Consider the following 22,216-nt stretch of genomic DNA (forward strand, 5'->3'; position numbering starts at 1 on the left):
CAGAACGTAAGTAAGAGAACAGAAATCACAACACCCAAAAAGCCGACTTATTATGTTGGAGGAACCAAGCAACTTGTCACTTTATATCAAGAAAAATACCACTGGTTCAAATCAGTGTGTCTGGGGCAAAAAATGAAACAGCAGATCATCAACAATGACGTTGTATTTAGACTGTCAATATAAAAGCAGCGTTCTTATGAAGTGATACAAGATGAGACGCTCTCCGTGGTGCTGAAATCACGGTTGCGTAACAGCTCACCATGAGACGGAAATAAACGGAGCGAAAGCTACAACATTTAACTCACCTCTAGAGGAGAGTCTGGTTCATCCAGGATGCTCTTTTCATTCTGTATCCGCTGCATCGTCCCTGTAGAGCTGGGGTCCATTATCAGCACGTTCTGACTACCAGCTCTGCCGAACTTACAGTCACTCTTTCTGGAGTCAGTGGTCCTGCACACCTCGTAATTGTACACGTGCTGGAGAGTCCCTGTCCCCAAAGTGTCTGAGTAACGTGGAGGATAATATGGAATCACAGGGAGATTGGAGTGATACAGGATGCGAGACTGTCTCCATCTGTAGATTTTCACTGATATAATCACCACTAAACACGTGATGAAGAGGAAGGAAACTACAGCCAGAGCCAACACTAAGTAAAAAGTCAGGTTGTCATTGTACTCCTTGTCGTGGGGAAAGTCAGTGAACTCCGACAGCACTTCAGGGAAGCTGTCCGCCACCGCCACGTTAACAATGACTGTAGCTGAACGAGAGGGCTGTCCGTTGTCCTCCACTATAACAGTCAGTCTCTGTTTGACTGCATCTTTATCAGTGACCTGGCGGATAGTTCTTATTTCTCCATTCTGTAAGCCCACTTCAAACAGCGCCCTGTCTGTGGCTTTCTGCAGTTTATAGGAGAGCCAGGCATTTTGTCCAGAGTCCACATCAACAGCCACCACTTTAGTCACCAGATAGCCCACATCTGCTGAACGAGGCACCATTTCAGCCACCAGAGAGCCACCAGTCTGGACTGGGTAGAGAACCTGAGGAGGGTTGTCGTTCTGGTCCTGGATCAGTATTTTCACAGTCACGTTACTACTGAGTGGAGGAGAGCCTCCATCCTGAGCTTTGACAACTATAACTAGCTGTTTAATTTGCTCATAATCAAACGAGCGCACTGCGTGTATCACTCCGCTTTCTGCATTTACAGAAACATATTCAGAAATCGAAGATCCACCAAGGTTAGAATCCTCCAGAATATATGAGATTCGGGCATTTTGGTTTTCGTCAGGATCTTTAGCCGTAAGTGTCAGAACAGAAATACCTGGAGAGTTATTCTCTGCAATAAACGCGTTGTAAACTCCCTGTGAAAACACTGGAGGATTATCGTTCACGTCAGAAACCTTTAAATTAAATGTTCTTTTAGTTGAGAGCGGAGGCGTGCCTGCATCTGTCGCAACGACAGTGATGTTATATTCTGATACAGTTTCACGATCTAACACAGTATCTGTTACCAAAGTGTAGTAATTTCTCAAATTGGATTTAATCTTGAAAGGTGCATTTTGTTCTATTCTACAATTGACTTGTCCATTATCACCTGAATCCAGGTCTTTAACATTTATAATGCCGATAGTTGTACCAGGAGGCGAGTCCTCTGACACAGGGCTGGTGAATGACATGACGCTAATGGTAGGGGCGTTGTCATTCACATCAGTAACCTCGATTATCACTTTACTCGCATCTGTCAGTCCTCCTTGATCCTTTCCTTCGATTCTAAGTTCGTACCTTTTATCTTTTTCATAATCAATAGATCCTGTAGTTGAAATTACACCAGTCTTTTCATCAATCATAAACAAATCATTCAGACCACTGTTCAGATCTGAAAAATAATACGTAACAACACTGTTTGAGCCGAAATCCGCGTCACTAGCATTAACAGTGGTAATGTAAGTAGCTCTGGGTGAATTTTCTATTACATTAGCTTTATACACAGATTGATTAAATACAGGCGCATTGTCATTGGCATCAAGAACAGTGACATCTATATTTACTGTGCCAGATCTCTGTGGACTTCCACCGTCTACGGCTATTAGCTTTAGAGAGAGACGAGGATTTGTCTCTCTGTCTAACGGCTTCTGAAGCACCATCTCTGCGTATTTCTTTCCTTCTGCATTGGAACTGTGTTTCAAAATAAAATTTTCATTCTCCGTCAAAAGATATTCTCTGAGTCCATTAACACCCACATCTGGGTCGTCTGCACTGGTCAATGGAAACCGAGAGCCAATACTGGCTATTTCACTGATTTCAAACTGGATGCTATTTCTTTTAAATGTGGGTGAATGGTCATTTATATCGGTTACTTCTACTGTTATTTGGTGTAGCTCCATTGGATTTTCTAAAATCATCTCAAAACTGAAACTGCAAGGTGTTACGTCTCCACAAAGCTGCTCACGGTCTATTCTCTCATTCACGACTAGAATCCCTTTGTCTGATTTCAGCTCGACATACTGGATGTGTTCCCCGGTCACAAGACGAGCCCGACCGGACCGAAGCCTTTTCAGATCCAAACCAAGATCCTGTGCTACATTACCGATAAGTGAGCCTTTCTTCATCTCCTCCGGGATTGAGTATCTGATGTGTCCGTCCACCACATGGATGAAATAAAAAAAGACCAAGAAAAGCTGCCAATTCAGTCCGCAACCAAAGCGCCATTTTAGGTACCGGGTGTTGGTTAATATTCCACACGCCATAGCAAAAGAAAAACATAAAATAGTCTCTTTAATCTCCAAATTACGGTGGTTAGAATCGATTCATGGCGGAATAGCGGCGTCTTCTTTCAGGGTATCTATTAACCTATGGCCTAATGTGAATGTTTTTCATCGAACAACAGCTCACACAATCTTGCCAATGCCGTTTTCTTTTTCTGAGAAGACACGGAAGGAAGGGGAGGGGTCTCTGTGGGTAATGTTCAGAGGGCTGTGTGGGATTGACCGACAGCGTCACTTAGAGTCCACAGTTAAAAACGCAATGTAGTATGGGGTTGCGTCTTCATCAATATGCATAGGAAAAATACCCATCTTCAACACATAACAATACTGTATCACACTTAATTCAGGGTGGGAACATTTTGTTTAAAGTAGCTCCTAAACAAGTCAATGCGTGAATAAATACAGGTTAAACAACCCAAAGGGACAAAATAACAAAACGTAACTAAATAAATCATTCAAACTGAGTGCTGGCAAGGAAATCCATTATTCCCTCAAAAATATGGGCGATAATTGATGAGAGCAATGACGATTTTTTTTTGTTTGTTTGTTTTTTTCAGTATACTGATATAGACCAGACGGGAACGCGTTAAACAGCATGGAGTGCACAACTAGAGAATAGAAATCACCGCGACATAAAATGCCCAATAACAATCAGAAGCAGACAACTTTTAAGTTTGTTTAAAGAAAAAATACAAGTGATTTAAACCATGTGCCTGTGCTTGTATCGCACACACAAAATGTAATGTAAACTGAGACGCTGTCCGTGGTGCTGAAATGGCGGTTGAGTTCAACAGCTCACCATGAAACGGAAATAGTTCTATGGAGCTAAAACTAACATGTAACTCACCTCTAGAGGAGAGTCTGGTTCATCCAGGATGCTCTTTTCATTCTGAATCCGCTGCATCGTCCCTGTAGAGCTGGGGTCCATTATCAGCACGTTCTGACTACCAGCTCTGCCGAACTTACAGTCACTCTTTCTGGAGTCAGTGGTCCTGCACACCTCGTAATTGTACACGTGCTGGAGAGTCCCTGTCCCCAAAGTGTCTGAGTAACGTGGAGGATAATATGGAATCACAGGGAGATTGGAGTGATACAGGATGCGAGACTGTCTCCATCTGTAGATTTTCACTGATATAATCACCACTAAACACGTGATGAAGAGGAAGGAAACTACAGCCAGAGCCAACACTAAGTAAAAAGTCAGGTTGTCATTGTACTCCTTGTCGTGGGGAAAGTCAGTGAACTCCGACAGCACTTCAGGGAAGCTGTCCGCCACCGCCACGTTAACAATGACTGTAGCTGAACGAGAGGGCTGTCCGTTGTCCTCCACTATAACAGTCAGTCTCTGTTTGACTGCATCTTTATCAGTGACCTGGCGGATAGTTCTTATTTCTCCATTCTGTAAGCCCACTTCAAACAGCGCCCTGTCTGTGGCTTTCTGCAGTTTATAGGAGAGCCAGGCATTTTGTCCAGAGTCCACATCAACAGCCACCACTTTAGTCACCAGATAGCCCACATCTGCTGAACGAGGCACCATTTCAGCCACCAGAGAGCCACCAGTCTGGACTGGGTAGAGAACCTGAGGAGGGTTGTCGTTCTGGTCCTGGATCAGGATTTTCACAGTCACATTACTACTGAGTGGGGGAGAGCCTCCATCCTGAGCTTTCACAACTAAAACTAGCTGTTTAATTTGCTCATAATCAAAGGAACGAATCGCGCAAATAACACCTGTTTCAGAGTTAATAGATACATACGTAGAAACTGGGAAACCACCAACTTGTGTGTCTTCCAAGATATAAGTGATTCTCGCATTTTGATTCGAGTCGGAGTCATCTGCACGGACAGTAAGTATTGACATCCCATGGACATTATTCTCTGTGATGTGAGCGTTATAAATCAATTGATCAAACGAAGGAGGATTGTCGTTGACGTCAGAAATTTTAAGGTGCAATTTTATAGCACTTGAGAGGGCAGGGGAACCTGAATCTGTCGCAGTTATAGTAATATTGTATTCTGGAGTTTTTTCACGGTCGAAAGCTATGTCTGAAACCAGTGAGTAGTAATTAGTCAACGACGATGTTATTTTGAAAGGTAAATTCCTTTCAATGGTACATAAAATGTGCCCGTTTCTTTCCGAGTCTGCGTCTTTAGCATTAAATACGGCTATAGTGGAGCCGATTGGAGCATCCTCAGACAGAGGGCTAGAAAAGGACATGACGCTTATGATTGGTGCATTATCATTAACATCAACAATTTCAATTATTACCTTACTAAGATCTGTCAGCCCTCCTTGATCTTTTGCTTCTATTCTAATTTCGTGTTTTTTGTCCTTTTCATAATCTATTTGTCCAGAAACCGTTAATCTACCAGTATTCTTGTCAATACTAAACGTGTCGGCTAGGTTCCCTTTTAAATTAGAAAACGCATAAGTCACCATGCCGTTTGATCCGATATCAGCGTCTGTAGCGTTTACGCTTATGATGTGAGTCCCTGGTGTTGCATTTTCTAAGACAGTGGCCCTATATACAGACTGATTAAATACTGGAGGATTATCATTAGCATCTAACACTGTGATGTCAATATTTACTGTACCTGATCTCTGCGGTGTTCCACCGTCCACTGCAATCAGTTTAAAGGACAGGCGGGGTTGCTGCTCTCTGTCTAAGGGTTTTTGGAGGATAATTTCTGCAAATTTGCTGCCGTCTGGATTGGCGTGTTGCTTCAGCACAAAATTGTCACTTGTGCTTAAAACATATTTTTGCAGTCCATTGAGACCTACATCTGGATCATCTGCACTTTCCAATACGAAGCGAGACCCGATTACAGCCGACTCGCTTATCTCCATTTGAATGTGGTTATTTCTAAACACAGGAGAATTATCGTTTACATCCAGGATTTCAACCATTATACGATGCAACTCGATTGGATTTTCCAAAATTATTTCAAAGCTGAAACTACACGGTGTTACATCACCACAAAGCTGTTCTCGGTCTATCCTCTCACTCACGACTAGAATCCCTTTGTCTGCATTCAATTCGATGTACTGGGTGTTTTCTGCAGTCACAATCCGGGCCCGGCCAGAACGGAGTCTCCTTAGATCCAAACCGAGATCTTGTGCCACGTTACCAATCACAGAACCTTTCTTCATCTCCTCTGGGATAGAATAACGAATCTGGCAATTAACCACCGAAGTCAAAAACAAAATATAGGCAATTAACCATGCGGGCGACCCCAAGCCTGAGCAAAAATGCTTTCGGAAATGTCGCAATAATCCCAAAGCAGCCATGATACTCGGTTGTCAGCGATATCCACAAATGATAATCCTTCACTGGCAGGGGTGAAGAAATTCAAAGAAAAGTTCGAAAATTACAGCAGATTCCTTAATAAGTATTTTTGCTGTGTATCCACAACACAGTCTTTCCTCGACAGGAAGAAAACCTGCTCCCTCTTAGTCAGAGGGTGGACTGAATGACGACATAATGTTTTACTGAACAACAGCGTCACTTAGAGTCTAAAAGTTGAACATCACTCAAGCTTTCTAACACAGTACTAAAACTACCATGACGGACACATTTATATCTCAAGTGGAATTGTAAATTAGATTACGTTTACCAGCTCCAAATCAACAGAAAGAGGCCTCAAATGATAAATTCCAGTTCAAAAGGTAAAATGAAAAACGATCAGTAAAAGAGAACAAAAAATATAATTCTTGTTCTCCATCATTTCACCCACAGTACATTTGCTGGTAAGGGGAATTAAGTGCTCTCTAGGATAAATTCACATGAAACGACTCGTTCAAAGATGTGCACAGAAAAGTGATGAAGAAGGTTATTCGGGTTCAACCCTCAAAGAGAAACTACATGCAGGCTCTGATTTAAACTGTAAGTCATTGTTGAAATTATAATATTATAACACACAACATTCACAACGAACGAATTCACCTGGCAAAATCAATTCTAGGAATTGATAACGGCAGACACCAATATTATGTGTAATTAGTGAATTAACAATTCGTGTAACAAAATGGTAAAATAAATGTGAGGGTGAAATGTCTACGCAAGGCTAAATAAGAACAAGGTTTCATATCGTTTTGAACTTCTTCAAGTGAATACATAAGCAGTAATCTCCCAAAAGGTGATACGTGAGATGCTGTCCATGGTGCTGAATGATCACATGTTCGATATGAATGCGATTAGGGACTGAAGATTAAAAACATGAAAAAGATGCAGATGGGCATACATTATTTTAACTGACCTCTAGAGGAGAGTCTGGTTCATCCAAGATGCTCTTTTCATTCTGTATCCGCTGCATCGTCCCTGTAGAGCTGGGGTCCATTATCAGCACGTTCTGACTACCAGCTCTGCCGAACTTACAGTCACTCTTTCTGGAGTCAGTCGTCCTGCACACCTCGTAATTGTACACGTGCTGGAGAGTCCCTGTCCCCAAAGTGTCTGAGTAACGTGGTGGATAATATGGAATCACAGGGAGATTGGAGTGATACAGGATGCGAGACTGTCTCCATCTGTAGATTTTCACTGATATAATCACCACTAAACACGTGATGAAGAGGAAGGAAACTACAGCCAGAGCCAACACTAAGTAAAAAGTCAGGTTGTCATTGTACTCCTTGTCGTGGGGAAAGTCAGTGAACTCCGACAGCACTTCAGGGAAGCTGTCCGCCACCGCCACGTTAACAATGACTGTAGCTGAACGAGAGGGCTGTCCGTTGTCCTCCACTATAACAGTCAGTCTCTGTTTGACTGCATCTTTATCAGTGACCTGGCGGATAGTTCTTATTTCTCCATTCTGTAAGCCCACTTCAAACAGCGCCCTGTCTGTGGCTTTCTGCAGTTTATAGGAGAGCCAGGCATTTTGTCCAGAGTCCACATCAACAGCCACCACTTTAGTCACCAGATAGCCCACATCTGCTGAACGAGGCACCATTTCAGCCACCAGAGAGCCACCAGTCTGGACTGGGTAGAGAACCTGAGGAGGGTTGTCGTTCTGGTCCTGGATCAGTATTTTCACAGTCACGTTACTACTGTGTGGAGGAGAGCCTCCATCCTGAGCTCTGACCACCAGTTCAAGCTGTTTAATTTGTTCATAATCGAAGGAGCGAACCGCGCTAACAACTCCACTTTCAGAGTTTAAAGACACAAAAGAAGAAACTGGACTACCACTGATCTGTGTGTCCTCTAAAAGATAGGATATTCTGGCGTTTTGGTTCCAATCAGAGTCTCTCGCACTCACAGCAAATATTGAAAACCCGGGAGAATTATTCTCTGGGATGTAAGCAGAATATCGACTTTTATCAAATAACGGTGCGTTGTCGTTCACGTCAGAGATTTTAAGATGTAATTTTGTTGAGCTAGAAAGAGGGGGAGATCCAAAATCAGTGGCTGTTATTGTTATGTTATATTCTGAGATAGATTCGCGATCAAAATGTTGATCTGAGACCAAATTATAATAGTTGGTTAAAGATGACTCGATTTTAAAGGGAAGTTTACCGTCTATTGAACATTTGATTTGCCCGTTTTTCTCAGAATCTGCATCTTTTACGTTCAAAATAGCAATAGTTGTACCAGGATGTGCGTCTTCAGATACTGGACTAGAAAATGACATAATACTTATTACTGGGGCATTGTCATTCACATCAATAACATCAAATATTACTTTACTAGTCCCGATCAGCCCACCATAATCCTTTGCCTCTACTCTTACCTCATATTTACGGTCTTTCTCATAATCTATGTGACCAGACACTGAAATGGTTCCGGTTTTCTCATCAATACTGAAAATATCCGCTGCGCTTCCTTTCATTTTAGACAAACTGTAAATGATGAGACCGTTTGTACCACTGTCTGCATCTGTGGCATTTACATTTATGATGTTTGTGCCTCTGATGGTGTTTTCCATCACGGATGCTTTATACACTGACTGATTAAATACTGGAGCGTTGTCGTTGGCATCTAACACAGTGACATCTATATTGACTGTACCTGATCTCTGTGGTGTTCCTCCGTCTACTGCGATTAATTTTAAAGTCACATGTGCACGTTGTTCCCTGTCTAATGGCTTCTGAAGCACCATTTCAACATATTTACTTCCGTCTGGATTCGCATGTTGTTTCAAAATAAAATTGTCGTTTGGTGACAAAACATAATCTTGTAACGCGTTCTGTTCCACATCCAGATCCTCCGCACTCTGCAGTGGAAACTGTACTCCTACGACTGCTGATTCACTTATTTCAAAACTGATAGGTTTATCTTTATTTGGGAAGACGGGAGCGTGATCATTTATATCCAAAACCTCGACAGTTATTCTGTGCAGTTCCATAGGATTTTCTAAAATCACCTCAAAGCTGAAACTACACGGTGTTACGTCTCCACAAAGCTGCTCGCGGTCAATTCTCTCACTCACGACTAGAATCCCTTTGTCTGTCTTCAGTTCGGTGTACTGGATGCTTTCTCCGGTCACGATGCGGGCCCGCCCTGAACGTAGTCTCTTCAGATCCAAACCCAGATCCTGCGCTACATTACCAATAACCGAGCCTTTCTTCATCTCCTCTGGAATAGAATAACGAATCTGGCCACCTGCCAAAGCAACAAGATGAAGCAGCAACATAAGCAGTCCTATTTGTCGTCGCAAGACATCAAGCAATCGCCATCTTTCGGACATGTATGTAGATCTTCGAGGTGTCATCATGGCGACAAAAAAAAAAAAATCACGAATGTAAGTCTAATTTAAATCCAATGGAAATGATATGGTGAAGCTGGTCGTTACATATCCGTTTCCTCTTTGCATCGAAACACGTTATCAAGGTTTACGTGAAACACTGTGAGACCCTGTTCGCCTCAAACTCCGACAAACACAGAGGCTGCCTCTCTGTGTAGTCACTCAGGGGATGGACTAAATGACGACAGAATATAGAAAATATTTTTACTGACCAACAGCGTCACTTAGAGCCTAAAGGGTGAACACCAAGTAAAGCCATGACTGCAGCTTATTGACAGACAGAAAGAGTGATAAATATTTCTCCCTTTTACAGAAAAAAGGTAATACTGCCACAAAAAAAGCTAGTTTTACCACATTACGTTAATGTACTTGTCGACATACACTTACACTACACTGTAAAGAAACGAATAAATCAAGCAGCCATTCTTGCAGGAAATAAAACACCCACACGATATGTTCTTTGTATTAAAAACTATGTCCTCATTGTGTAAGGACAATAATGTCCCCACAAGCATTTGCTTTCCATGTGTTCCCCTGAGGCTAATGTAGGAATTAAGATGACCAATGTGTCATACGTTAATAAACAGTTTTATTCAAGGACTACTAATAGGAATATGAAACAGGTATAGTGTACGTTTCATACATTACTCAAACACATGACTGCAACAAAAGATGTGGAAATCAGGTCGACTGACATGTTGCTTTAACGTGTTTATGGTTTTCGATATTTCAATTTGTTGATGAAGAAAACAATCTTAACTAGGCCTTAACTAAAATGTGGACCATTTAATACTGCTATTATCCATTCTAAACCACACTTTCAAAATCATTAAAAAACGAAGAAATTAACCAAATGAAAAGCAGTTTTGGACATTGTGGCCAACATGAACTTTACACACAAAACCTACTTCTGAAATTCAAAATGTTTACATAATAGTATAGTATGTAGTTTTACAGCTGTGAGCCATCCTTTCTACTCCTAAAATTATCAAGAGGTTTGCAGAGGCAGAACACGAAAAAATGCCTTAAACCAGCTGAGCTGTCCATGGTGCTGAAAGTGGGGAAGGTATAAGTGCCTATTGTCAATTCAACTACAGTCACATACATCAACAAAAACCAGAGACAAACTCACAAGTTAAGTTAATCTGCCAACTAACCTCTAGAGGAGAGTCTGGTTCATCCAGGATGCTCTTTTCATTCTGTATCCGCTGCATCGTCCCTGTAGAGCTGGGGTCCATTATCAGCACGTTCTGACTACCAGCTCTGCCGAACTTACAGTCACTCTTTCTGGAGTCAGTGGTCCTGCACACCTCGTAATTGTACACGTGCTGGAGAGTCCCTGTCCCCAAAGTGTCTGAGTAACGTGGAGGATAATATGGAATCACAGGGAGATTGGAGTGATACAGGATGCGAGACTGTCTCCATCTGTAGATTTTCACTGATATAATCACCACTAAACACGTGATGAAGAGGAAGGAAACTACAGCCAGAGCCAACACTAAGTAAAAAGTCAGGTTGTCATTGTACTCCTTGTCGTGTGGAAAGTCAGTGAACTCCGACAGCACTTCAGGGAAGCTGTCCGCCACCGCCACGTTAACAATGACTGTAGCTGAACGAGAGGGCTGTCCGTTGTCCTCCACTATAACAGTCAGTCTCTGTTTGACTGCATCTTTATCAGTGACCTGGCGGATAGTTCTTATTTCTCCATTCTGTAAGCCCACTTCAAACAGCGCCCTGTCTGTGGCTTTCTGCAGTTTATAGGAGAGCCAGGCGTTTTGTCCAGAGTCCACATCAACAGCCACCACTTTAGTCACCAGATAGCCCACATCTGCTGAACGAGGCACCATTTCAGCCACCAGAGAGCCACCAGTCTGGACTGGGTAGAGAACCTGAGGAGGGTTGTCGTTCTGGTCCTGGATCAGTATTTTCACAGTCACGTTACTACTGAGTGGAGGAGAGCCTCCATCCTGAGCTTTGATAATGAAAACCAGTTCTTTCATCTGCTCATAATCAAATGAGCGAACTGCAAAAATGACTCCGTTTTCTGCATTTACAGAAACATACTGAGATACGGGAGATCCACTTATCTCACATTCTTCTAAAATATAAGAAACACGGGCGTTCTGGTTTTCATCGGGATCTTTAGCATGAACCCTTAAGACAGACGCACCCGGAGAGTTATTCTCAGGAATCAACGCACTGTACACTCTTTGTGGAAACACTGGGGGGTTGTCATTGACATCTGAGACCTTTAGATAAAAGGATCTTTTAGATGAGAGGGGAGGTGATCCTGAATCTGAGGCAATAATAGTGATGTTACACTCTGACAGATGTTCACGATCTAATGCCGCATCTGTTATTACTGCATAATAATTTCTTACGTTTGATTTGATTTTAAACGGAACACCGCCTTCGATCTTACACTTTACCTGGCCGTTTTCACCAGAATCAGCGTCTTTAACATTAATTATACCAACAGTAGTACCAATAGGGGAGTCTTCAGATACAGGGCTAGTGAATGACATAACGTTAATAACCGGAACGTTATCATTTACATCGATAATCTCAATTTCAACTTTGCTCGAATCTGTCAGTCCTCCTTGATCTTTAGCTTCAACTCTGAATTCAATTTTTTTGTCTTTTTCATAGTCTATTTCCTTTGCTACATAAATTCTTCCTGTAGTGTCATCTATTTCGAACAAATCAGCGACCCCTGCTCTTGATTTTGAGAAGGAAAACGTTACCCTCCCGTTTGAACCACTATCTACGTCGCTTGCATTCACAGTAACAATGTGTGTGCCTTTTGGTGCATTTTCAATCACAGTGGCTTTATAAACCGATTGGTTAAACACAGGAGCATTATCATTGGCATCCAAAATGTTTACATCTATATTTACTGTACCCGATCTCTGTGGATTTCCGCCGTCAACGGCTAACAATTTAAGAGACAGGCGTGGCTGCTCCTCTCTGTCTAAAGGTTTCTGAAGCACCATTTCAGCATATTTACTTCCGTCTGGATTAACGTGTTGTTTCAAAGCAAAATTGTCGTTCGGTGTTAAAATGTAGTTCTGTAGACCATTACCCCCAACATCAGCATCGTCAGCACTCTCTAAAACAAAACGAGAGCCAAGTGCAGCTGACTCGCTTATTTCAAATTCTACATGACTGTTTTGGAAAGTGGGAGCGTTGTCATTTACGTCCAATACCTCTATGGTCACAGGGTGCAACTCCATTGGCTTTTCCAGTAAAATCTCAAAGGTGAAGCTGCACGGTGTCACGTCTCCACAAAGCTGCTCGCGGTCTATCCTCTCATTCACGACTAAAGTCCCTTTGTCTGTCTTCAGCTCGGTGTACTGGATGTTTTCTCCGGTCACGATGCGGGCCCCACCAGAACGAAGCCTTCTAAGATCTAAACCAAGATCTTGTGCCACATTACCAACAAGCGACCCTTTCTTCATTTCTTCTGGGATCGAGTACCGGATCTGTCCCTCCGTTTGAATGAGAAACACAAACTGTAACATAAACAGATACACTGCCCCTCGCAATCGTCCAGAAAACCGCCATCTTAGACCCTTATCTCGATGAGGTTCTTTAAAGGCCATATTGCCTTCAAGCTAACCAAAAACGGAAGGTGGGTTTGAATTCAAGAAAAATAAAAACACATACACTCCAAGTTAAATAGATAGGAGCTGAGATGATGCGTATTTCCAGTAAGCCACAGCTTGTATGACGACCATCTCCTAAAAAACGCAGTGACAGGGGAGGGAAAGCGTCTGCCTCACAATGCAAGGTTGAATTGATTTACCAGGCAACAGCGTCACTTAGAGGCTAAAATAGAAACTTGTGTTACGGGCTATCCAACACCATTCGTTTTTTGTGGTCTAGATGATATTCTTATAATGACGCTCTTTTCAATGGAAAGAAAATGTATGATAAATTATGACTTGCTTTTTAAATGTCTATTTTTATACCTAGTTTTTTTTATAATTGCTGGCGTTTTGTGATGTGGACAGCAAAGTAAGAATTTCATTGTCAGGGAAACTCACCTTTCCACTGTACAAATGACAATAAACACTTTTGACTTTTGGAAATGTATGATTAATTATGACTTGCTTCGCTGGGAATTTAAGTTTCCTTAAGAATATCAGAAAGGAAATATTTTAACAGAAAAATATTGTTTCTCCATTGCGTTCCTTGTCTTGTTTACGTCAACACGTAAAAATGCCTTAAACCAGCTGAGCTGTCCATGGTGCTGAAAGTGGAGTAATGTATAAGTGACTATTACCAATTCAACTACAAACAGTCGACTTTGATGTATACATCAACAAAAACCAGAGACATACAGACGCACAAGTGAAGTTAATCTGTCAACTAACCTCTAACGGAGAGTCTGGTTCATCCAGGATGCTCTTTTCATTCTGTATCCGCTGCATCGTCCCTGTAGAGCTGGGGTCCATTATCAGCACGTTCTGACTACCAGCTCTGCCGAACTTACAGTCACTCTTTCTGGAGTCAGTGGTCCTGCACACCTCGTAATTGTACACGTGCTGGAGAGTCCCTGTCCCCAAAGTGTCTGAGTAACGTGGTGGATAATATGGAATCACAGGGAGATTGGAGTGATACATGATGCGAGACTGTCTCCATCTGTAGATTTTCACTGATATAATCACCACTAAACACGTGATGAAGAGGAAGGAAACTACAGCCAGAGCCAACACTAAGTAAAAAGTCAGGTTGTCATTGTACTCCTTGTCGTGGGGAAAGTCAGTGAACTCCGACAGCACTTCAGGGAAGCTGTCCGCCACCGCCACGTTAACAATGACTGTAGCTGAACGAGAGGGCTGTCCGTTGTCCTCCACTATGACAGTCAGTCTCTGTTTGACTGCATCTTTATCAGTGACTTGGCGGATAGTTCTTATTTCTCCATTCTGTAAGCCCACTTCAAACAGCGCCCTGTCTGTGGCTTTCTGCAGTTTATAGGAGAGCCAGGCATTTTGTCCAGAGTCCACATCAACAGCCACCACTTTAGTCACCAGATAGCCCACATCTGCTGAACGAGGCACCATTTCAGCCACCAGAGAGCCACCAGTCTGGACTGGGTAGAGAACCTGAGGAGGGTTGTCGTTCTGGTCCTGAACACGCACAATTACTGTTGTGTTACTACTTAGTGGTGGGGAGCCTCCATCTTGCGCTTTAACTTGTATTTTGTACTCTTTGACTTGCTCATAGTCTAGTGAACGCAAAGACTGAATCACTCCACTCTCCGTATTAATGGAGAAATAGGACGAGACAGGACTTCCATTAATGTCGCTGTCAACGAGAAAATAAGATATGCGCGCATTCTGACTCTTATCTGGATCAGTCGCGTAGATCTGCAACAGAGCGACACCAGGAGAATTGTTTTCTATTACTTGAGTGCTGTAAATGCTTTGGTTGAACGCCGGTGCGTTGTCGTTAATATCAGTCACTTCTAAAACCACAACTTTGTTGCTTGATAAGGCAGGGAAGCCCTCATCTGTGGCAGTGAGAGTGATATTGTACCTGGAACGCTTTTCTCGGTCGAGTTTTTGCTCCGTGACCAGTGTATAATAGTTTCTGAGAGATGATTTAATTCTGAAAGGGAGATTTTCATCTATATTTAAATTAACATGTCCGTTTTTACCGGAATCTTTATCTTGGACGCTAATCAATGCCACAACTGTACCAGGAGCAGAATCCTCCGAAATCTTACCCGAATACGAAGCCATTGTAATTACTGGACTGTTGTCATTCACATCTACTATCTCTATACTTAATTTGCTGGCGCCCACTAAACCCCATGGGTCTTTTGCTTGAAGGTTTATTTCGTAATATGGGGAGACCTCGTAATCAATGTCACCAATTAGTTTAACCTCTCCCGTGTAAGAATTTATTTCGAAAGGACAGGGAGAATCTTCCTCCAAGTGTGTGAAAAAATATGTGACGTTACCATTATAACCTTGGTCTACATCGACAGCACTGACAGTCGCGATAATTGTGCCTCGCAAGATATTTTCCAATACAGAAACTTTGTAGAGAGACTGCGTAAAAACTGGTGCGTTGTCGTTTGCGTCCAAAACAGACACATGTATCTTCACAGTCCCAGACCTCTGCGGCTCACCACCATCGACAGCCGTTAATATGAGCATATGTTCGCTTTGCTTCTCGCGATCCAAAGCACTCTGAAGCATCATTTCAGCATATTTACTCCCGTCTGATCGAGTGTGTTGTTTGAGAACAAAATGATCGTTTGCTTTCAAAGAGTAACTTTGAAGTGAATTTATTCCTACATCTGGATCGGCTGCGCTATCAAGCAAAAATACAGTCCCTGTGGGCGTCGATTCGCTTATTTCTAAATTAATTTCCTTTTTGGGAAAAGCAGGAGCGTGGTCGTTAACATCCTGTATTTCTATGGTAATAGAAAACAATTCCAGTGGTTCCTCTAAGACAATTTCTAGGCTAAAGCTACACGGGGATTTCTTGGCGCATAATTTTTCTCTGTCAATTCTTTCATTAACGATAATGTGCCCTTTGTTCTGGTTCAGCAGGACATACTGGTGATCGCCATCGACAACAAGGCGAGCCCGGCCGGACACCAACCTTTTTACATCCAGGCCCAGGTCTTTTGCAACATCTCCGACAAATAGTCCTTTTCTCATCTCCTCTGGAACAGAATAACGAATTTGTCCATTTACCGCAGCAACAACGCAGAAAACCAAAATGGAGAAGGTCCATTCCACTAAGGCGATTTTGCTCGTTAGACTATCCATTTTCCCCAATAAACGTCAGATCCAGATAAAAACACAATTATCAATAGGAAGGGCGACCTGTCTCGCTCGCCATATCATATGTATTTTGGAGTCTTATCAAAAATCTACATCCACAGCTTTTGTGCGCACAATCATCGTCCATTCCCCTGAAAGGCGGGTGGGGACTTTGTGTCTCTGATGAGGCCGATGTTGTACCAGTAGTATCCTTAGGCAACAGCACCACCAACAGTGACTAAGTTAAACAACACCAACAGACCAGACTCATATTGCCTATCTAGTCAGTGTACACTGTACAAGCCATCATCAGGTCATATCAGATCCTGCCTAATGTTAAGCATTGCAGAGCTTCAACACTAACATCTCTGTCTTTTGTATTATTTTAGTGGCTAAAAGCAGCCACACAATTTCCCTCCAGGTCCTTACATAAACATAAAACAGTTCCATAATCTCATATGAGACTTTATGAGTATAGATAGATAGATAGATAGATAGATAGATAGATAGATAGATAGATAGATAGATAGATAGATAGATAGATAGATAGATAGATAGATAGATAGATAGATAGATAGATAGATAGATAGATAGATAGATAGATAGATAGATAGATAGATAGATAGATAATCCCCTCTCTCTTCATCCAATCTAACTGATGAGTACAGTGACCTACATTTGAGCAGTGGAATTAACAGTTAGTGTGACAGTATTGCAACACTCATCCATAAGCATGTGCAATAAGGGTAAATGTCATAGCCATATAATTTATTTTGCATGTACCTAGTGAAAATGCTTATGGGTCATGTGTGTGCTTGCATTGCCCCATGCTCAAACACAAAATATTAGTATGCAGCTGCAGAGCAAAACATTCTGCACATCATGATTGTGCATTATTCAGGGAATGACTGCACAGCAGCAGCCAGGATTATTAATATTTATGTAATTTAAAGCCTAGGGTAGAATCTACCAGAACACAGAAATAAGGGCAATGCAGCTGCTTGGGCTACATGACTCCAAGTTAAAAATCTCTGTCTTGCATGGATTGAAAAAAATAAAGCACCATCTGAGATTATTCATAATGCTGGGGATATCAGTGGGTTTCAGGAAAATGTATGTGTGCTGAAAAGAAGAAAAAGAGATAAAGAGAAGAGATGGAAAATGGAGACTCATTCTAGGTCAACTCATATATTGATTATGGTAGTTGTGTGTGTGGGGTTGATGAGGCTATAGTACAGTACTATCATAACAGAGTAAAAAGTAGTGTGGGGTAGTGTGAGAGAAAGGACAACAAAAAAAAATTATCTTACCTGTTCGATCAAATTGGAGGTTTCATACAGGAAGAGCAACAAGGAAGAAAGGAGAGAAAAAAGATAAACGTTAGTATAAATCAAACAAATTAAAAAAAAATGCATTTTCATCAAATTCGGTGACACCATCTACATGTCACACTGTCACACTGTGATGTTGGAAAAACTTCCCCACAGCGGTCATCATGTACAAAGTGCCACTGGAAAATGGCTGGTTTCACTAAGAACAAAAACAAAAAGGGTCTCCCGCACACTGTCAAGTCACTTGCAAAAGACTTTAATAAAACGAAAAAGGTCCTGTGGACCGAAACGTTGTTTGTTTTATTAAAGTCTTTTGCAAGTGACTTGACAGTGTGCGGGAGACCCTTTTTGTTTTTGTTCTCTCCTTACCTATGCTCCAACGCACCTGTTTTTCAAGATTTTTTTAGGTGTGCATCAGCCTTCACACCCTGGTTTCACTAAGATACATGTAATAAGTGTATTTGGTAAATAATAATAAAACACTGTCAACCAAGATCATCTTGCAGATGGCTCAGCTATGTCCACATTCCCTCCTCACTAGAACCTCTAATTTAACCTGCATTAAGAAACCTTTTGGAAATTTCAGAATTAAAGTTTGTCTGTTTTGGGCAATTTAATTTGGCTAAGTTAAATTATTCCCTAATTACCGGAGCTCATCACTTACACCAGACCATTATTTTGGGTGTCAGTGTATTATCAACTCGGGTGAATTATCTGCTAGAATCATGAATTTGCTGTCTACTTAGTTACTATGTAAAAAACAAAAAAATGTATCATTCATCATCCCTATAAAGAGAAAAAAAAGATACTCCTTGAATTTGTGATATGTTGCAGTGGTTTTCCAAAATTGTATCTCCTACCTTGCACGTATAAACTGATCTGCACATGCAAATCAAATACACTGGACTAATTGCCACGCATCAGCCATTCTGTTGACACATTTTCTACCATTCTAAAATTGTGCCAACTACACTATAAAGGGTGCTCTTATGACCCAGATTTAATGACGAAAAAAAAAAAAAAAAAAGATTAGGCACTGCTTGTTTTCCTCCTCTTACCACAGCTGAAATTAGGGGCACAAATGGGCCTCCAGGGATAACACCAAAATGAACACACATGAATTCACATGGGAATTCTTTTAATGACAAAACTGCAAATCTGCTTCACTAACATGACACAGTCAGTATCAGGCAGAAACACACACACACACACAGCTACATTATGTAACGCAGATACATCGCTATTTAACTGTTGTATAAGACTCTAACCACTGACCTGAGTGAAGCTTCTGTACTTTCGAGCATTCATAACTGTTTTCAGTTGCATGTTTATAGTTGAAATCTTTGCATCACTATGTTAGACGTTTTCTTTGAGTCTTATTGTGTGTTAGTCTCAAAAAACATCTTTACTTGAAAAAGAAAGGGGGAAAAAGCTTTCCTATGATTTGTATCGATTGAGCTACTTGCCTTGATAGGTTGGTTTTGTATAGTATTTAAGCAAAGTGTCACATCTAAATTAAAATTAATTTATGCCAGTTATTGCAATTACAAGATCTGCAACTTCAAAAAGAAATGCAATTATTACTATTTTTCAATTATTTGTCTTTTTAAGTTATATCTTTTGAAATGTTCCCTATTCAACTTCAAGTTGTTACACTAGCTACTGACAAACATTTAAGGTCGAGTCTTTTGAGTAAAGCATATTTAATTGAATCATGTCTAGTATCACTAAAAGAGGGCAACAATACTCTGAAACATGTCATCTTTACACTGAAAAGGTAAAATCTCAGTAGATGAAAAATGTGTATGAACTGGCTTTCATGCTTAGCATGCATGCAAATCTTTGTTGGGGTTCAAGTTTCATTTGTCCTTGTTTCTTGTATTGTTTGTTTATTTTTATGATAACTGTCTGTTTTACTTTCTGTAATTAATGTCTTTCTCCCATGTGTTTTACAAGTTCTGTGCAAAAGGTCACTTGACCAGTGGAGAAGTGGAACACAATCTTCTCTTAATATTTATTTTTCATTAAATACATACAATCTATTCACATAATGTTCAATTCATGGCATGTTGCACAGGGCATTTTCATGTCTTTGTCACACAGCAAACCATGTGTAATTTTGTCAAAACAATAACAGCAATATCAAAACTTGGCTCAAATGTTATAATAGCCTAGTCAGTGGCATGTAAGTGAAGTAAGTAAAAGACGTTTCCATACAAAAATATAAAAAAGAGGCAAAGACAAGTACACCACAGATAAAGTAAAACATTTATAGCTTAGATTATATTCCCGCAACCATATTGTCTGAGAAAACACATGGAATAGTCAAAGAGGATGTTTTTAATGCAGTAAATGAAACACATCAACCATATAGGCTCATCATTTAAATGGTTGCATATGTCTTCTCAAGAGACAATCCAATATTCATGTTTGAGCCTTTTTGGGGGGAACAGGAGTTACTCACACTTATATGTTGTTCTTAAATAGTTAAGTTATGGCAAAAATGCATATTTGATGATGAGGGGAAACAAAACATGGTGAAGTAATTGGGACAAGAGACAGGCTGGCAAAGAGATCGTGTCTGTCTGATGACACAGTAAAGGACTGAAGTGAGGCAGGCAAACAAAACAAGCCTGACTAAAGTTACCACAAACTGTATAAAGCAAACTTTGTTAGTTTCCCATACCAACAACAAGAAAATAATAATTGCTTGATATTATTTTCAAAAATATTCCAGAAGATAGACTGTTGACAAGGTTAAGATTCCTTGTTCATATCAGATCATGCAGGAATGAAGTGGATCCATTACAAATTCTCCAAGGCTACTACAAAACATTTTGATGCACTAACAGCATTTACATGCATAAATACTTGTGTATAAAAGTTTTAAGATAGATCTTAAACATATAGAACAAAAAATGTGGGAAAAATGTGTTAAATTTTATGAATAATCCATTTGACAGTCAAAAAGTCTAAATCTGACTCTCATTTGACCACGTAGCACGGGTGAGGTGCACCTGCCCTCACCTTCAGACTAGCTCTATCTGTACTGGTGCGTCTTAGGGTGTTTTTCTGATAAGCTGCACTCCTTTTCTTCAGTGTGTCAGTGTCTGTGCTTGAGCCAAAACGAAAATCACCTCTCCACGACCCAGTGGTCAAAAAGGGATCATACCGCTCATCTTTCAGCAGTGTCCCACAACGACTAAAATCTGTAAAGCTGGTGGGGCAGTAGGTGGTGGGGAAAACGGGGAGACTGGCGGCGGTTGAACGGTACACATAACTACGCCGACAGAGCTTAAAATAAAACACCCCACTGATTAAAAGGATGAAAAGGGAGGAAACGGTTGACAGGGCAATAATCAAATAGAGCGTTAAGTTGTCGCTGTCCTGTGATTCATCAGCAAGCTCAAAAAGTTCACTTAAAACAGGAAGACCGTCACCAATCACTACGCTGACTGTAGCAGTGGCGGAGAGAGACTTCGACCCGTTATCCGCTATTAAAACGACAATAGTTTGTTTCTGTTCGTCTTCCTCCATGAATGTTCGCATTGTTCTGATTTCTCCCGTGTGCAGACCTACTGTAAAGAGGTTAGGCTGAGTTTCTTTGATTATTCTGTAGGAAAGCCAGGCGTTATGGCCAGAGTCTGCGTCCACAGCCACCACTTTAGTAACCAGGTACCCTTTGGGTGCTTCTGCTGGCACAATGTCCTCAGCGATGAAGTTTGAGCTTTGCACAGGGTATAGCACAACAGGTGTATTGTCATTTTGGTCCTTAATAAAAACGTTTATTGTGCAAATAGTGGAGAGTGCGGGGTCACCTCCATCTCGAGCCGTCACCTTGATTTGGAAGTGGACTGACTGTTCGTAATCAAAGAGACGGGACGTGAACAGTTCTCCTGTTTCTGAGTTGATGGTGAGAAAAGAGGACACTTTTGACTTTGTGTCCTTTGATATTTGGTACAGTACTTTAGCATTAGATCCAGCGTCCGTGTCCTCTGCTGTCACTTTCATCACAAATGTGCCAACGGGTTGGTTTTCCAAAATGTTGGCATTGTACTCACTTTGCGTAAAAGTTGGGCGGTTGTCATTTACATCATTTACCACGATTGTTAAAACTTTTACACTGGATAATGGAGGATAACCGGCGTCAGTGGCGGCGACTGTGATGTTGTATTCTGGTTGAAGTTCTCTGTCTAATACTCCGTCCGTCACTAACATGTAATAGTTTTTCACCTCTGACACAAATTTAAATGGAACATTGTCAGAGATTGAACACGTGACGCGCCCACTGCTTCCAGTGTCCAAGTCATACATATTAATCAGAGCAACCATAGTTCCTGGTTTAGAGTTTTCAGCCACATTAGAAGAGGCTGACTTTATTTCAATCACTGGTTTGTTATCATTTACGTCAATGACATCGATTATAAGTTTGCAGTGAGAGGCCTGGCCGCCGCCATCTTTAGCCTGAACATCCAGCTCGTGCGTACTGGCCTCTTCATAGTCAATAAGACCTGCCACCCGCACCTCTCCACTCACAGGGTTAATCTCAATAACTCCTGCCATCTTGTCTGACATGTGACTGAAGGAGTAGGTTATTTCTCCATAG

The 22,216-nt window shown here is 41.3% G+C and overlaps 5 protein-coding genes and 1 pseudogene across 32 annotated transcripts in view; all 6 read right to left on the minus strand.

Moving 5' to 3' along the window:
* The window catches only part of LOC146979773 (protocadherin gamma-C5-like), a 298,812-nt gene that overhangs the window by 171,062 nt on the left and 105,534 nt on the right, over window positions 1-22,216 (minus strand). The gene's annotated exons all lie outside the window — the stretch shown is intronic.
* LOC146979811 (protocadherin gamma-A9 pseudogene) lies at window positions 297-2,826 on the minus strand (annotated as a pseudogene). The gene has a single exon (XR_015036834.1). The product of XR_015036834.1 is annotated as a protocadherin gamma-A9 pseudogene (transcript).
* Window positions 3,580-6,153, minus strand: LOC146979812 (protocadherin gamma-A10-like). Its single transcript, XM_085788844.1, has 2 exons — window positions 5,673-6,153; window positions 3,580-4,385 (listed from the first exon to the last, which is right to left on the minus strand). The coding sequence occupies exons 1-2, from the start codon at window positions 6,046-6,048 to the stop codon at window positions 3,580-3,582; spliced, it is 1,182 nt and encodes a 393-aa protein (XP_085644970.1). The 5' UTR covers window positions 6,049-6,153.
* LOC146979813 (protocadherin gamma-A7-like) lies at window positions 7,008-9,760 on the minus strand. The gene is made up of 2 exons (XM_085788845.1): window positions 9,079-9,760; window positions 7,008-7,785 (listed from the first exon to the last, which is right to left on the minus strand). Exons 1-2 carry the CDS (start codon window positions 9,465-9,467, stop codon window positions 7,008-7,010), a joined length of 1,167 nt encoding a protein of 388 aa, XP_085644971.1. The 5' UTR covers window positions 9,468-9,760.
* LOC146979814 (protocadherin gamma-A7-like) lies at window positions 10,591-13,099 on the minus strand. The gene is made up of 2 exons (XM_085788846.1): window positions 12,695-13,099; window positions 10,591-11,410 (listed from the first exon to the last, which is right to left on the minus strand). The coding sequence occupies exons 1-2, from the start codon at window positions 13,097-13,099 to the stop codon at window positions 10,604-10,606; spliced, it is 1,212 nt and encodes a 403-aa protein (XP_085644972.1). The 3' UTR covers window positions 10,591-10,603.
* On the minus strand, window positions 13,865-16,344 carry LOC146979815 (protocadherin gamma-A2-like). Its single transcript, XM_085788847.1, has one exon. It carries the CDS (start codon window positions 16,283-16,285, stop codon window positions 13,865-13,867), a length of 2,421 nt encoding a protein of 806 aa, XP_085644973.1. The 5' UTR covers window positions 16,286-16,344.

The sequence above is a fragment of the Trachurus japonicus genome, chromosome 10 (genome assembly GCF_045865225.1).
Source record: "Trachurus japonicus isolate A0001 chromosome 10, Traja_1.0".
NCBI classification, from domain to species: Eukaryota; Metazoa; Chordata; class Actinopteri; order Carangiformes; family Carangidae; genus Trachurus; species Trachurus japonicus.

What these genes read in the sequence shown, in the direction of transcription:
- LOC146979812 (XM_085788844.1), bottom strand. Translation starts at nt 6,048, where the DNA reads ATGGCTGCTTTGGGATTATTGCGACATTTCCGAAAGCATTTTTGCTCA. An exon ending in AAATCCAATCGAGTTGCATC is followed by an intron (nt 4,386 to 5,672) that starts GTATAATGGTTG and finishes GTAGTAATGTGA; the next exon opens with CTGTGAAAATCCTGATCCAG.
- LOC146979813 (XM_085788845.1), bottom strand. Translation starts at nt 9,467, where the DNA reads ATGATGACACCTCGAAGATCTACATACATGTCCGAAAGATGGCGATTG. An exon ending in ATGGAACTGCACAGAATAAC is followed by an intron (nt 7,786 to 9,078) that starts TGTCGAGGTTTT and finishes CGTGACTGTGAA; the next exon opens with AATACTGATCCAGGACCAGA.
- LOC146979814 (XM_085788846.1), bottom strand. Translation starts at nt 13,099, where the DNA reads ATGGCCTTTAAAGAACCTCATCGAGATAAGGGTCTAAGATGGCGGTTT. An exon ending in TGACCATAGAGGTATTGGAC is followed by an intron (nt 11,411 to 12,694) that starts GTAAATGACAAC and finishes ATACTGATCCAG; the next exon opens with GACCAGAACGACAACCCTCC.
- LOC146979815 (XM_085788847.1), bottom strand. Translation starts at nt 16,285, where the DNA reads ATGGATAGTCTAACGAGCAAAATCGCCTTAGTGGAATGGACCTTCTCC.